This window comes from Dipodomys ordii, unplaced genomic scaffold (genome assembly GCF_000151885.1).
Source record: "Dipodomys ordii isolate 6190 unplaced genomic scaffold, Dord_2.0 Scaffold49, whole genome shotgun sequence".
NCBI lineage: Eukaryota > Metazoa > Chordata > Mammalia > Rodentia > Heteromyidae > Dipodomys > Dipodomys ordii.
In genome coordinates, this window is record NW_012267265.1 from 10,972,986 (window position 1) to 10,987,921 (window position 14,936).

Below are 14,936 nucleotides of genomic sequence, written 5' to 3' on the forward strand. Positions count from 1 at the left end.
TGAGGCCCTGGGTTCCATTCCTCAGCACCACATAAGCAAAAAGCCGGAAGTGGCGCTATGGCTCAAGTGGTAGAGTGCTAGCCTTGAGCAGAAGAGCTGAGGGACAGCGCCCAGGCCCAGAGTTCAGGCCCCACGACCGGACCCCCCCCCAAAAAAAAGTATTACAGGCTTTTCTGTCCAGGCTGGCTTGAACCATGATCCTCAGATCTCAGCCTACTGAGTAGCTAGGATTACAGGTGTGAGCCACGGGTGCTCAGCTGCAGTCAAAGAATGAGTAGGCCTGGCATAGCAATATGGAAAAACAATCGAGTACTTAATTCAAATCTGTCTTTAGGAGCTGGGAAGGTGGCTCAGTGGTAGAGCGCTTGCCTCACATGCATGAGGCCCTGGGCTTGATTCCTCAGCACCACATAATCAGAAAAAGCCGGAAGTGGCGCTGTGGCTCAATGGTAGAGTGCTAGCCTTGAGCTGAAGAGCTGAGGGACAGCGCCCAGGCTCTGAGTTCAAGCCCCACAACTGACAAAATTAAAAATAAAAAATCTGTCTTTAAATAAAAGTTTGACTTTCTGGTTTGGCTCTTGTTTAAATTCTGAGTAAACTGTTATTGGATGGTTTACCTCCCTTGGTATTATTATTTAATGTTTTGGGGATCTAATTTTTCTATTTGGTTTCATTTGCTAAGTTGCACTTAATAGTGAGTTAGCCCTGTTGATGTTTTACAGGTTTTTGAGTACAGGTTTGGTGAGTTTAGTTGATGATTGCCCTTCCCCTGTGACTTGTACTGAAGGCGAGCCTTGCTGGAGGATTTATATTTATATTTTCCTAAATTCCACAGCTATGGCGACCAGGTTTTTATGTCTTATGTTGGCTGGAGGTTTTGTAACACATATAAATAATATAAAATTTGAGCTTCAACCCACATGAAGGGAGCCCTGTGGTTAACAATTTCCTAAAGCAAGGTGCCAGTGGCTCACACCTATAATCCTAGCTCCTCAAGAAGCTGAGCTATAAGGGTTGCAGTTCAAAGCCAGGCTGGGCAGGAAAGTCTGTGATACTCTTTTTTTTTTGGGGGGGGGGGTCCAGTCACAGGGCCTGTACTCTGTGCCTGAGCACTGTCCCTCAGCTCTTCAGCTCAAGGCTAGCGCTCTACCACTTGAGCCACAGCACCACTTCTGGCTTTTTTGTTTCCATGATACTCTTATCTCCAATAAAACTGGAAATGGGGCTGTGGCTCAAAATGGCAGAGCACTAGCCTTGAGCAAAAAAGCTCAGGGGCAGCATCCAGTCAGCCCCATGACTGACCAAAAAAAAAAGGAAGGAAGGAAGGAAAACCACAACCAAATACAAGTGTACCTATTTATTATAGGTATCAGAAAAGTTATTATCAAAAGTAAAGAATCTGCCAGGCACCAATAACTCATGCCTGTAATCCTAGCTACTCAAAAGGCTGAGAACAGAGGATCACAGTTTGAAGCCAGCCTGGCCAGGAAAGTCTATGAGACACTTATCTCCAATTAACCAGCAAAAAGCCAAAAGTGGACCTGTAGCTTAAGTGGTAAAGGACTTGGCCCTGAGCCAAAGAAGTTCAGGGGACAGAGTGCAGGCCCCAAGTTCAAGCCCATGACTAGCATAAGAAAAGAAAAAAAAAGTGAAGAAATATCGTTTTCTAAGATACTCCAGCTCTGAATAGCAAAGTTACTACCAAAAGTAAAGGATCAGCCAGGTATCAGTGTCTTACACCTATACTCCTAGCTACTCAAGAGGCTACTCTGAGGATCATGGTTCAAAGCCAGCTGAGGCAGGTAAGTCCATGAGACTCTTACTTCCAATTAACTACCAAAAAGCCAGAAATGGAGCTGTGGCTCTAAGAAGTATTACTAACTTGAGCACAAAAGTTCAGGGACAGTACCCAGGCCCTGAGTTTAAGGCCCAGAACAGGCACCCAAACAAACAAACAATGAAGAATCTGTTTTTTTAGATGCCCTATTCTGAGTAGCTTTAAACATTCAAAATGTACACGATTTAAATTATATTTAAATTTTAAAACAAACAATTCTATACATTTATACATTCCAGCCTACTAAGTTTGATTATAGCGTTTTTTATTTTAATTAAATCATGAAAAAAATCCTTGATGTTTCTCAGCACAAAAGCAATATAGGGCCAGGAGCCAGTGGCTAACACCTATAATTTATCTACTCAGCAGGCTTCTATCTGAGGATCTTGGTTTTGAAGCGACCAGAGGCAGAAAAAAAAACAAGATAGTCTTATCTATAATTAACCAGCAGAAAAGTTGGAAGTGGAAGTGCAGACATGGAAAATTGGTAGAGCACCAGTTGTGAGTGAGAAAGTCTAGCAAGAACTTGAGGCTCTGAGTTCCAGCTCCAGCTCCAGCAAAAACAAACAACAACAACTAAACTCTCGAAAGCAATATAGGGGGCTGCAGATAAGTGCAGCTCAGTAGTAGGGTACTTGCCCAGCATATGTGAGGCCCTGGGTTTGATCTCTAGCACCATAAAGAAAAAATAGTATTTATAAATATTTAAATATACCCAAATCCAATTATATATTTCATGTTCTCCCAAATTAGTCATATCTGACAGAACAGGTTAAACTGGTTATACAGAGGGGGGAGGAAAAGAGAGAGAGAGAGACAGACAGAAAGACAGACAGATAGACAGAGAGAACTTGTAGGGCAATAGTTTGAATATTTACAGGAAAAAATTAAAATCTGAAATAATTCAAATCCCAAATTCTAGTTCAATTAGGAATGTTCAACTTGTAAAGTCTATACTAATATTCTAAACTGTTTCTTTTTAAAGAAAAATACTGCTGGGTGCCAGTGGCTCACACCTGTAATCCTAGATCAGGAGGCTGAGATCTGAGGATCATGGTTCAAAGCCAGCCAGGGCAGGAAAGTCTGTGAGACTCTTATCTCCAATAAACTACTCAGAAAGCACTGAAAGTGGCATTGTGGCTCAAGGGGTAGAACACTAGCCCTGAACACAAAGAGGCTCAGGAAGAGGGCCCAGGACCAGCAAAACAACAAAAAAAAGAAAGAAAAAAACACAAAAAAATCCTGCTCTCCTACAAGACAAACTATCTTCTGTGCTTGTGTGTTACCTGTATATTTTAATGTAAATTCTTAAAATTAAAAGCATTGTGGAACTGAAACATTTTACTGCAGAGTATAGCATAACTTCATGTGCAACTAGTTAATATTTGTATTACAAAAAAATCAACTATAAACCGGGTGTCGGTGGCTCATACCTGTAATCCTAGCTACTCGGGAGGCTGAGATCTGAGTATGGCGGTTCAAAGCCTGCCATACTCAGTAAACCACCAGAAAACCAGAAAGTGGCGCTGTGGCTCAGTGGTAGAGTGCTCACCTTGAGCTGAAGAGCTGAGGGACAACACCCAGGCCCAGAGTCCAAGCGCCACTACCCACCAAAGAAAAAAAATCAACTTTCCCCAAGTGAATAAAGCATTTGAAAGCATTTGTAAGAGTCGTTGGTTTTAATCCCCAGTATCATACATAATGCACAAATCAAACTTTCCTCGTTTAACTTTTTCAAATTAGCTTTCTACAAACAGCTTTTATTGGATTTCTAAAATATACACAAGGTCAAGTGGTACAAACTTGTTGAAAGTGTAGATTTATCCCTTTAAACACAATTTTTTCAAGCATTATTACTTATAATTCATAATATATTATCAAATCTTTTACTTAAAATAGTTAATGTAATTAAAAACAAACAAATATACAATATTTATACATCTACAATTCTCTCTAGGCATTCCCACAAATGAGTTCAAATTTTATTAAGATTTTTTTATCCCTATCTTGTTTCTCTGTTAAATGCTAGGAGACTGATTTCAAGGGAAAAATATTTTTTAATAATAATCTTAAGTCTAAATATATTGATGCATTGTTTTTATAACTTAAATGATTATATAAAATATTCCATATTTAAGATATTCCCCTATGACAAAGAGCAATGAAAAAGAAAAAGATGAGATGAGAAGAACTTGTTGATTAATTTTCCAAAATGAAATAAAATTAGAAACAAGAAAAGTAAATTATAGAATTAGTTATTAGTGGTTAAGGTGCTCCAGAAATTAAAAAGGAAAAAATGATACAATTCTGTGTTCAAGGACTCTTAATTAGTTACAACAATTATCAAGCATAAGTAGTGTAACTAAGGAGAATGAACAGTAAATCATGACAATCAGTTTAGTTCAGAGGAGTATTTTTTATTTGCATTCCAAGTTCAGGGCTAATTCAAAGCCTAAACTATACGTAATGGTCCCTAAATATTAGTATGCTAAAAAAATAATTAAGTTGACATGCAATAAACAGATTTCTAAATAAGATCTCTTCGTTTTAACATGCTAACTGCCATCTGACCAAATTCATTTAACTTCAAATGAGTTGTTACTTTTAAACTATACAATCCACAAGCAAGGTAAGAGAACTAGAGTTCAGAGGTGATTATTTCTGTCAGTCTAGGTAAACAGATTCCTACTGTAAATAGTTTTAGGAAAACAATATGCTACAACTTCATTTTGTAAGGTAGTCAAGATAATTTTCTATGATTCAATGTGAGATACATAAATATCACATCCTTGTCCAATATAATATGAAAAAAAAAAAATAAGTACCTCTCCCAAGAGCTGCTCTTCGGCAGCAGGGCTCTCCTCCCCATCACTCTGTGCTACTTGGTCAGAGTCTTTAAGAGCCTTTGGTACACAAAACAATCACACAGGAAGTTGAAGAAGGTAGCATTAAAAGTTTATTAGTAACAAGGAAGATGAAAGACCCAACCAATAACATCAAGAGCTAGTTTGATCGTAAGAAGCAATACCAAGTAAATTTACTTGAGAAACATTGCAGGAAAAGCAACGAACAATTACTGCTAAAATCTTCCCTTTTTTTCCCTACCAAATGTCATCCATTTGCGAGAGACATTTACTGCAAGTATCTAAGCAGTCATCTGATTCCAATTTTCTTCCTTTACAAAATTTAAAAAACTATGCCAAAATAAAGGAATGCTTTCCCAGCTAAACTTAACTGAGAATTTTGAATTTGTTAAAGTATTTAGGATTGGCATTTATTTTTACACCATAAGGCACAAAAGACATCAACAGATAAAGTTCTTATACTTCTTTCTTACAACTTAATCAACTTTCAGAAGATAGCTATTTGCTTTTTTCTCAGAAGGTAGCTATTTTTAAAGACCTCCTTACCACATCGGATCCATCCACTTTGTTCAAGGCCAAAGCAATCTGAAATAAAAATAACAACTCACCTACTAACTGGAATTCTATTTCAGGACATACAATAAATGTTCACCTCTTACCCTATTTTTCGTTGGCAAAAATCCACAGAAGTTCTTATTAGGTTGATTGGAGGATTTTTTTTTTTGGGGGGGGGGGAGGCTATTTGTTTGCTTTGTGCTGGTTGCTTTTGTGCTGATTCTTGGGCTGGAACTCAGGGCATGGGCTATCCATCCCTGAGCTTTTTTGCTCAAGGCTCTAGCTCTACCACTTGAGCCATAGCTCCACTTCTGGCTTTTAGTAGTTAATTGAAGATAATATCCTCACAAGCTTTCCTGCCCAGGGCTGGCTTCACATCCAAATACTCAGATCTCAATCTCCTGAATTAGGGTTAAAGGCATAAGCCACCAGCACCTGGCTGATTTCATCTTTTTCTTTTTGTCAGTCATGGGGCTTGAACTCTGGGATTTGGGCGCTGTCCTTGTGCTCTTCCGCTTGAGCCACAGCGCCACTTCTGGTTTTCTAGTGGTTTATTGGAGATCAGAGTTTCCGACTTTCCTGGGTGGGCTGGCTTTGAAACGTGATCCTCAGCTCTCAGCCTCCTGAGTAGCTAGGATTACAGGAGTGAGCCACAGGCGCCTGGCTTGATTTCATCTTTTTAAAAGAGATTTTTAAAAATATAATTGCTTTGTTATTATTAAGGTCTTGTACAGAAGGGTTATCATTTTATGTCAGGTAATGAGTACATTTCTTTTTTGGACAATGTCATCCTAAAAGGGATTTTTTAAAGTTAAACTATGGAGCAAATCACTTGGGATTTTCTATTTACTAAGATTCAGTACAATAATTCACACTTCTGGAGCTGGGAAGGCGGCTCAGTGGTAGAGCACTTGCCTTGCAAGCACATGAGTGGCGCTGTGGCTCAAGTGGTAGAGCGCTAGCCTTGAACTGAAGAGCTGAGGGACAGCACCCAGGCCCAGAGTTCAGGCCCCATGACCAGACCCAAAAAAAATAATAATAATTGACACTTCTGTTGTAAAATACATACTTACTTGTTAGCTAGATTAACTCAACAAAGTTCGAAAAATGTGTGCCAAAAGTATAAATAAGCACAACTAATATGGAAAATTGTGATAAGTTGAAATACAGAACATAGGGGGATTTCTAAGTTTCTTTCCCACACAAGGCCACATACCCTGTTAAAATCTCAATGTTACTTCTACTATTTGAGACTCACAGTGTCTTATCTGTCAAGGCCAAATTGTTTCTGACAATTTTGATTAGTTCTGGCAAATTCTAAATCCAGGTACAAAGCAGAGTTTTGCATTCCAAATTTTAGCAAACTAACATCAATTCTTCTAAAATGTTTACTTTCAGATTTGAGATAATTTGTGAAGAACTTTATTAAAATAGATAAACAAATATTTTATTAAAGAACAGACACTTAACTTTCCCAAAAGCTTACCTTCTTTCCAAGATCTTCTTTTCTGTATCCTAAAAGCTCCAGATATTTTCCACGAGAATCATCCTCAAAGTTTACCTAACCAAAAAGCAAAGCATTTTTGAAACAAAGACTTACATTTAAAGTATATTTTTATAAAAATTGGTTAAATCCTAAGCAAAATTATTACAAATATTGAAAGTCTACTTTATCATCCTCAAGATTGTTAGAAAAGAATCTAAAGAGTGGATTTTTTAAAACTAGCTTTTTTTTTTTTTTGCCTTTTCATTTCTTTTTTCAAATGAAAAGACAGGGTCTAGCTATAGAACTAAGGCTTACCTGGAGCCTATTACTAGCCTTGAGCTCATGATTCTTCCTGCCTCAGCCTCTCAAGTACTAAGATTACTTGTTAGGTATTTTCCACTATACTTCATTAACTCGCTACTATTAAGTATACTGGTAACTAATTATCCTGGTTGAAAAAAGCTGATTTACGATGTATAAGTTTTTAAGTATAACACATTCAGTTTACATGAGTGCAAAACTCACACTGTATGAAACATTCTGTAATTTAAAATTCTTTATCAAAATTCATGCTTAATTATAAAATATAAAGCCTATAATTTTAGAATTTAACTATATATTAGAAGTAAAATGACCAGTCAGGAAATTTTTCTTGTTTTGATCTGCTGTCAAAAATGTACTTCTTTGAAAGGGATTTCTTCCCTTCCTGAAATTCTTCTTTATTGAAAGGATAAGAAATATATCCAGCCTCTCCTCTTCTCTTTCCTCTTCTTCTATTTCCCTCTACTATTTTACTATTAGATACTAAACATTTTGTTTCTAGTATAATGTTTATGTTCTAATTTAAAATAGGCCTACTGAATATTATCTTCTTAAATATATCTTTGTATTTACTATTTTAAAAATACTTCAATTCAGGTTGTCAGAGGAAAAAAGGAAGAAATATTTTGACCGAAGAAGTGATGTTGCCTGGTGACAGTGGCTCACACCTATAATACTAGTTACTAAGGAGGCTGAGATCTGAGGACCAAGGTTCAAAACAGCCCAGGCAGGAAAGTTTAAGACTCTTATCTCCAATTAACCACCAAAAGGCAAGAAGCAACACTGTGGCTGAAGTGGAAGAGTGCTAGCCTTGAGCAAAAAAGCGTAGGGGCAGTGCCCAGGAACTGAATTCAAGCCCAAGACCAGCACATACTTAAATAAATAAATAATAAATAAATAAATAGAAATTTTCTTACAATTTTCAGAAGATTTTAATTGAAGTCCATGAAATTCCAATTATACAACAAAAGTGGAGCTGAGGCTCAACTGGTAGATCACTAGACTTGAGCACAAAAGCTCAGGGACAGTGCCCAGGTCCTGAGTTCAAGCCCAAGAACTGATTTATATAAGCAAGAATGGCCTGACTCAAGATCTTCCATTCTCAGCCTCTCAATTACAGGGATTACAAGCATGTAATACTATCCTAAGCTCTAGTTTCTTAAATTTCACCATAAATTCCTAAAATCATACTTTTACAAATGTTTAAGAGAGATTTTAGAATGACAGATAATTTTACAAATAATGAAATAAAACAGTCTCAAATACTAAGTTTACCTTTAAAAAGGACCACACATTTTTCTCAAACTCAGTCTGAGAAGCATCAATTTTTTTCTGGCAGTAATTGATAAATCCTTGAGACTGCACAACCTGCTGCAGTTGATCAGATCGGCTGAGAAACTCCTTTTCTGTTACCACTTGACTAATGAATACATGTTGCTGCTGCTGCTGCTGCTGCTCAGCTCCCTGCTGAGACTGCACTTTAACGTTCTCAAAGGTAACCAGTTTGCCTCCAAACTGTAAGAGAAAAAAAAATGAATGGGGTCACATTTAATCATCATAAAATGTCTATTGCAAACTTGCTACAATAATCAACTATGGACTACTCATATATCTATTTGGATGAATGTGGCTTACATTCTCCTATGTTTTACAATCTTATTCTAGCCTTCAATTAATGCTCTTCATTTTCAGTACTCATCATGAAAATAAAATTAACATTAATAGGCACAGAAATGAGCAAAGTAAGTTTTAGGTAATACCATGATTTGGAATTTCACAAAAATGTAAAACAACTGAGTCTCCATAGCTAAGATCTATATACTGGATATCATAAGAAATTTATATTTATTCATTCTATGTAAAATAAACATTAATATATATGAAACATATATGCAACAAACTGACAGAAATGAAAAGAGAAAACAGTTAACTACGTAACAGAAGATTTCAATCTCTCATTGTCAGTAATGGATATATCAACCCAACAGATGATCAGTAAACTGACAGGATTTGGAAAACACTCAGACAAACGGAACTCATAAAACATTACAGAACACTTCATTCACTATTAGCAGACTAAACAAGTCTACTCGAGGTCACACATAACCTTCTTCAAGAAAAATCACATATTAAGCCACCAAACAATCAAAAATTTAAGATTGAGGGGTTGGAGGCAAAGTTTAAGTGACAGAGCATCAGCCAATGAGCAAAAGCATCAGACAAAAAGTTTGAAGTCTGGTCTTGGCCCCAAATTTAAAATAATTAAGATTGAAATTCTGCAAATCATATAACCAAACAAATTTATGACTGATATGATTGAAAACAACTTTTTCCAATCACAGTATAATAAAATTTTAGAAGCAGAGACAACTGGAAGATTCACAACTATGTAAAAGTAAAATCAAAGAAGAAATTACAAGGGATATTAGAAAGTATCTTGAATAGAAACACAACAATCTAAAACTTATGAAATGTAGTGAAAGCACTAAGAGAAAATTCAAAGCAGAAAATACTTATACTAAAAAGACTAAAAATCTCAAAGCAAGCACCTATAAGAACAGAACAAGAAGAAAAAACTAATCCCAAAGTTATTAGAGGAAAATAATGAAGATGTGAGTAGACAAAATAGTGAATAGAAAAACAACTCAAGTGAATAAACAACCAATTACTCAGGAGGCTAATATCTGAAGATCAGGGTTCTAATGCCAGCCCAGGCAGAAAAGTCCAATTAACCACTCAAAAACCAAAGTAGAGCTGTGGCTCAAAGTGGTAGAACACTAACCCTGAGCAAAAGAGCTCAGGGACAGAGCCCTGGCCCTGAGTTCAAACCCCATGACTGACAAAAAAAAAAAAAAAAGTTGACAAATGGACAAACTTTAGCTAGACTAGAATAGGAAAAGAAAAAGAAGACAAATAACAAAAACTACAATTGGAAGAATAGATTATTACACAAGTGAGATCACAGAAATAAAAGAGATACTTAATCTATTACAATTATACAACAGCAAATTAGATCCTCAAAAGTTGTAAATTCCTAGACATATACCCTATACTAAGCATAAAAAATTTTTTAAAAAGGAAAGGAAAGATGAGCAAATAGTCATTATACTCAATGTACATTATTCAAAAACTGAACTATGTAACTGGAGGGTAGGGATGGGATGGGAAAGATGAGGTAGAACAATGGAAGGGTACATTGTCCTCATAACTTGACTTTTGAATTAAAACCCATTTGTATTACCATTTAAACAAACAGTAAGAACAAATTTCTAATTATTAAGGTGATTGAATCAATAATTCAAAATTTCCCTCAAAGAAAAGGCCAGGACTAGTTTTACTTGAAAATACAGACATTTAAAGAATTACTAATACCAATTCCCAAGCACTTCCAAAAACTAGATAAGGAGGGGATTCTTCCAAATTCATTTTATAAGGCCAGTATTACTCTGATACCAAAATCCTTTATTAATCCTTTATTAATCCTGATGCAAAAAATCCACAATAAGGGATTGGAAAGGTGCTCAGTGGTAGAGTGCTTGCTTGGCATGCATGAGGCCCTGGGTTCGATTCCTCAGCACCACCTAAGCAGAAAAAGCTGGAAGTGGCACTGTGGCTCAAGTGGTAGAGCACTAGCCTTGAGCTGAAGAGCTGAGGGACAGTGCCCAGGCCCAAAGTTCAGGCCCCATGACCGACCAAAAAAAAAAAAAAAAAAATCTACAATAAGTACCAGCACACTGAATTCAATAGTACACTGAAAGGAAGATGGCCTTTCAATCTACACCAGAGCCAAGTGGGATTCACCTATGGGATTCAAGTCTAGTTCACATATATAAACATCAAAGTACAATGTACACGACGCAAAAGGAGGATAAAACATTCAATTCTGTCGATTGATGCAAGAAAGATACCAAACAAAATTCAATATTATTTCACAATGCAGTTCACAAAGAAGGAATAGAAGGTGTTATGGAAGCTGGGCATGAGTGGCTCATGCCTCTAATCCTAGTTGCTCAGGAGGCTGAAATCTGAGATTGAGGTTAGAAGCTAACACAGGCAGAAAAGTCTGTAGAGATTCTTATCTCCAATTAGCCACAAAAAGCCAGAAGTGAAGCTGTGGCTCAAGTGGTAGAGCACTAACCTTGAGAACAGAAGCTCAGCGAAAGTGCCCAGGACTAGACCCAGGCCCCTAGTTCAATCCCCAGGACAGGCAAGGAAAAAAAAAGTGCTATGGGTTGAAAGTATGCTTAACTTCTAGCATTCATGGAACAAAAAATAAATATGATAGTATTTGATGTGGGGCCTTTAAGTGGCAATTTAAGTCAAGAGGATGAATGGAATAAAGCCTTATAGAAGAACAGGCAAAAACTAGTAAGGACTTTATCTTCTCATATTTTAGCACATAGCTCCCTCTGGAGCATGCAGAAACAATGAAATCTCAGAAGCAGAGACCAGGTCATCATTACCATTAACCTGCTGGTGCTTGATCATGGACTTCCATAGTCCAAAACCATCAGAAGTAAATTTCTATTGTTTATAAATGTCGTAAATGTCTGTAAGCTATACACTCTGTGGCATTTTATTTTAGCAGCAGGAATGTACTTAAAAGGAAATTTTCTCAACATAAAGGTCAAATACGAGAAAATCGAAATCTAACATTATACTTAATGGTAAAAAGCTAAAAGTTTGTCATCTAAGATTAGTAATAAGGATGGACCTCTCACCACTTCCAATATTGTACTGAAAGTCCTAGCCAAAGTTAAGGAGCAAGAAAAAGAAAATAAAAAAGCAAGAAAATTAAAAAAGCATAGTGTAAACTGGATACCAGTGACTCACATCTGTAATCCTAGCTACTGAGGTGACTGAGAACTGAGGATCCAAGTTCAAAACCAGCCCAGGTAGGAAAATTCATGAGATTCTTTTCTCTAATTAACCACCAGAAAACCAGAAGTGGTATTTAGCTCAAACTGAGCACTAGCCTTGAGCAAAAGGGCTCAGGGACAGTGCCCAGGCCCTGAGTTCAAACACCATGACCAAAAAAAAAAAAAAAAAAAAAATTTCATTGTATATACCACAAAATTAAGAAAAGTAAGGGAAGGGATGGACAAGGTAGGGTATGAATGTTAAAGGGAGTGACACCGATCAAGATGCATTATATTCATAAGCTTATTTGTTAAATGGCACCTCCTTTTTACAACTACTTAAAAACTTCAAAAAGAAAAGTCAAAAATCTATCTATTCACAGATGACATCTGATATATAGAATAGCCAAAAGAAACCACCAAAGTCCAGTTAGAAGCAATATGTATAAGTGAAGTTGTGGGAACAAAATCAACACCCAAAATGTATCTGTTTCTACATACCAACAATGAATGGTTTGAAAGGAAATTAAGAAAACGACCACAACAGCATCAAAAAGAAAATATTTAGGAATGGACATTATGGATAGACATGAAAAAGGAGATGAGCCAGGAGCTGGTAGTTCACACCTATAAGCCCAGCAACTAAGAAAGCTGATATCTGAGGGTTATGGTTCAAAATTAGCTCAGGCAGAACAGTCCATGAGAGTCTTACCCCCAATTTAAACTTAAAGGCCAGAAGTTGAACTATGGCCTAAGTGGTAGAGAACTAGCCTTGAGCAAAGGTTCAGGGACAGTACCTAGGCCCTGAGTTCAAACCCCAAGACAAGCCCCAGATACTAAATGAGTGAATGAATGAATTGAGATGAGTGCCAGTGGCTCACACCTGTAATCCTAGCTACTCAAGTGGCTGAGAAAGTCAGTGAGATTCTTACTATTAACCATAAAAAAGCTGGAGTTGTGGCTGCATAGTGAAGTGCTAGCCTTAAGAAAAAAGTTCAGGGACACAGCCCAGGCCTCGAGTTCAAGATTCAGGACTTGTCACACACATACACACAAAAATGGTAGGATAGTATATGAACACAAATACATCTCACCCCAAACTTGTGCCATTTGAATGATTCTCTTTATTAGAAAATTCCTTTGTTTCTATGAATCATAAAGTAAAATCCACCTACTGAAAAGGAAGCTCCCACAGGTCTTCGGATCCATTTCGGTGGCTTCTTCAGAGGCAGCACTGTACTATGCTGAGCAGTCTGCTGTGGAATTTGTAATGGAGGAAGAGGCTGTCCGGTGCCAAAGGGATCAAGATTTCCAAAAGAGGAAGAAAGCTAAAAGAAAGAAAGGTAGGAAACTGTAACATACACACTATTCTGCAGTTCTTTCAAATCATACCCAAGAAATTTTAAACACATAATTGTCTAGAAATCAACATTGTTAAAGTCATTTTCAAAATAATTATACAGTATCTTCTTCAAGGGTGATAAGCAACAGCTTCAACACTGTTCTATTACCTTGTCAACTTGTTTCTGCCTTAAACCATCTGTGCTCCCTCCCATGATAGAATAAACACTGATACGACCATCAAAGGAAGCAGCTGATAAGACAGCAGGATTGCGAGGACACCACTGAATGTCAAAACACCACTGTGTGTTGGTAGGAAGTTCATACAACACCTAGGATAAAAGTAAACATATTAGGGCTGAGAATGTGGCTTAGTGGTAGAGTGCTTGCCTAACACGCATGAAGCCCTGGGTTTGATTCCTTAGTTCCACATACACAGAAAAAGCCCGAAGAGGCACTATGGCCCAAGTGGTAGAGTTCCAACCTTGAGCAAAAGCAACTCAGAGACAGTGCCCAGGCCCTGACTTCAAGCCCTAGGACTGGCAAAAAATAAATAAATAAAAATAAAAAAATAAAAGTCAGAAAAGGATATAGATACTTTTTGCTGAAATAATGTCAAAAGTACAGTTTACTTTTTTTTTTGTGGCACTGGAGTATAAATTCAGGGTCTTATTAGATAGGTGCTCTACTACTAGAATCATATCCTTAGGTTGTCTTTTCTTTTGTTCAAAGATCTATGTATTTTTATTGTGGCAAAACTCAAAGTACAATCCTGCCAATCTCCTTCAAGTAGCTAGGATTATAGGCAGGACCTTTCACATCCATCAAACAGTTTCTTAAAAAACAAAACAAAACTGTCTTTAGCCAGGAAAAGAAACTATATGAGGACTGGGAATGTGGCTTAGTGGTACTACAACTTGCCTAACATGCACGAAGCCCCAGGTTCAATACCTCAGTGCCACATAAACAGAAAAAGCCAGAATGGCATTGTAGCTCATGTGGCAGAGTGCTAGCCTTGAGCAAAAGAACCTCAGGGACAGTGCCCAGGCTCTGAGTTCAAGCCCTAGAACTGTCAAAAAGAAGAAACAAATTGTACAATTTTACTTTTAAGTATGAAAATGGTCCATCATAACAGCCAACTATGTTGTCTTTTGATGAGAAAATGCACAGATAAAAATATACAAAGAGATGAGGAAATTTTTAATCATGAGAAACCAAAATTAAATTATTTTTGTCTAGGATGGAGACTCATACAACACTGCTAACGAAAGTATAATTTAGTAAACTTTTCTAGAATGCTACCAAACATTTTAACTAAATGTGAACACCTTAAAAACTGAGGTTCTTGACTTAGTAGCAGTAGTTGTTCTGAAAGACCATATAAAGGTACCCTGGTCCAACTGCTTTTGCCTGATACTATCCAAATACACACATTCAAAATATTCAGGGTCATATTTTTAAAAATCAATCTTGCTGGGCGCCAGTGGCTCACACCTGTAATCCTAGCTACTAAGGAAGCTGAGATCTGAGGCTCGAGGTTCAAAGCCAGCCTGGCAGGAAAGTCCATGAGACTATCTCTAATTAACCACCAGAAAACTGGAGGTGGTGCTGTGGCTCAAGTGGTAGAGCACTTGCTTTGAGCAGAAGAGCTCAGGGACAGCACCAGAGTTCAA

General features: G+C 37.2%; 1 protein-coding gene across 12 annotated transcripts in view; it reads right to left on the bottom strand.

Moving 5' to 3' along the window:
• Positions 1-14,936, bottom strand: part of Sec31a (SEC31 homolog A (S. cerevisiae)) — a 69,720-nt gene that overhangs the window by 35,646 nt on the left and 19,138 nt on the right. For 6 of the 12 annotated variants that reach the window (XM_013020224.1, XM_013020220.1, XM_013020218.1 and 3 more), the window contains exons 9-14: positions 13,434-13,595; positions 13,098-13,250; positions 8,339-8,578; positions 6,743-6,817; positions 5,248-5,286; positions 4,663-4,740 (exon numbers count right to left, since the gene is read on the bottom strand). In XM_013020224.1, the coding sequence (XP_012875678.1) occupies positions 4,663-4,740; positions 5,248-5,286; positions 6,743-6,817; positions 8,339-8,578; positions 13,098-13,250; positions 13,434-13,595 (747 nt within the window). The remainder of the gene's footprint in view (positions 1-4,662; positions 4,741-5,247; positions 5,287-6,742; positions 6,818-8,338; positions 8,579-13,097; positions 13,251-13,433; positions 13,596-14,936) is intronic. The other 6 variants (XM_013020226.1, XM_013020223.1, XM_013020222.1 and 3 more) reach the window with 3 other exon arrangements.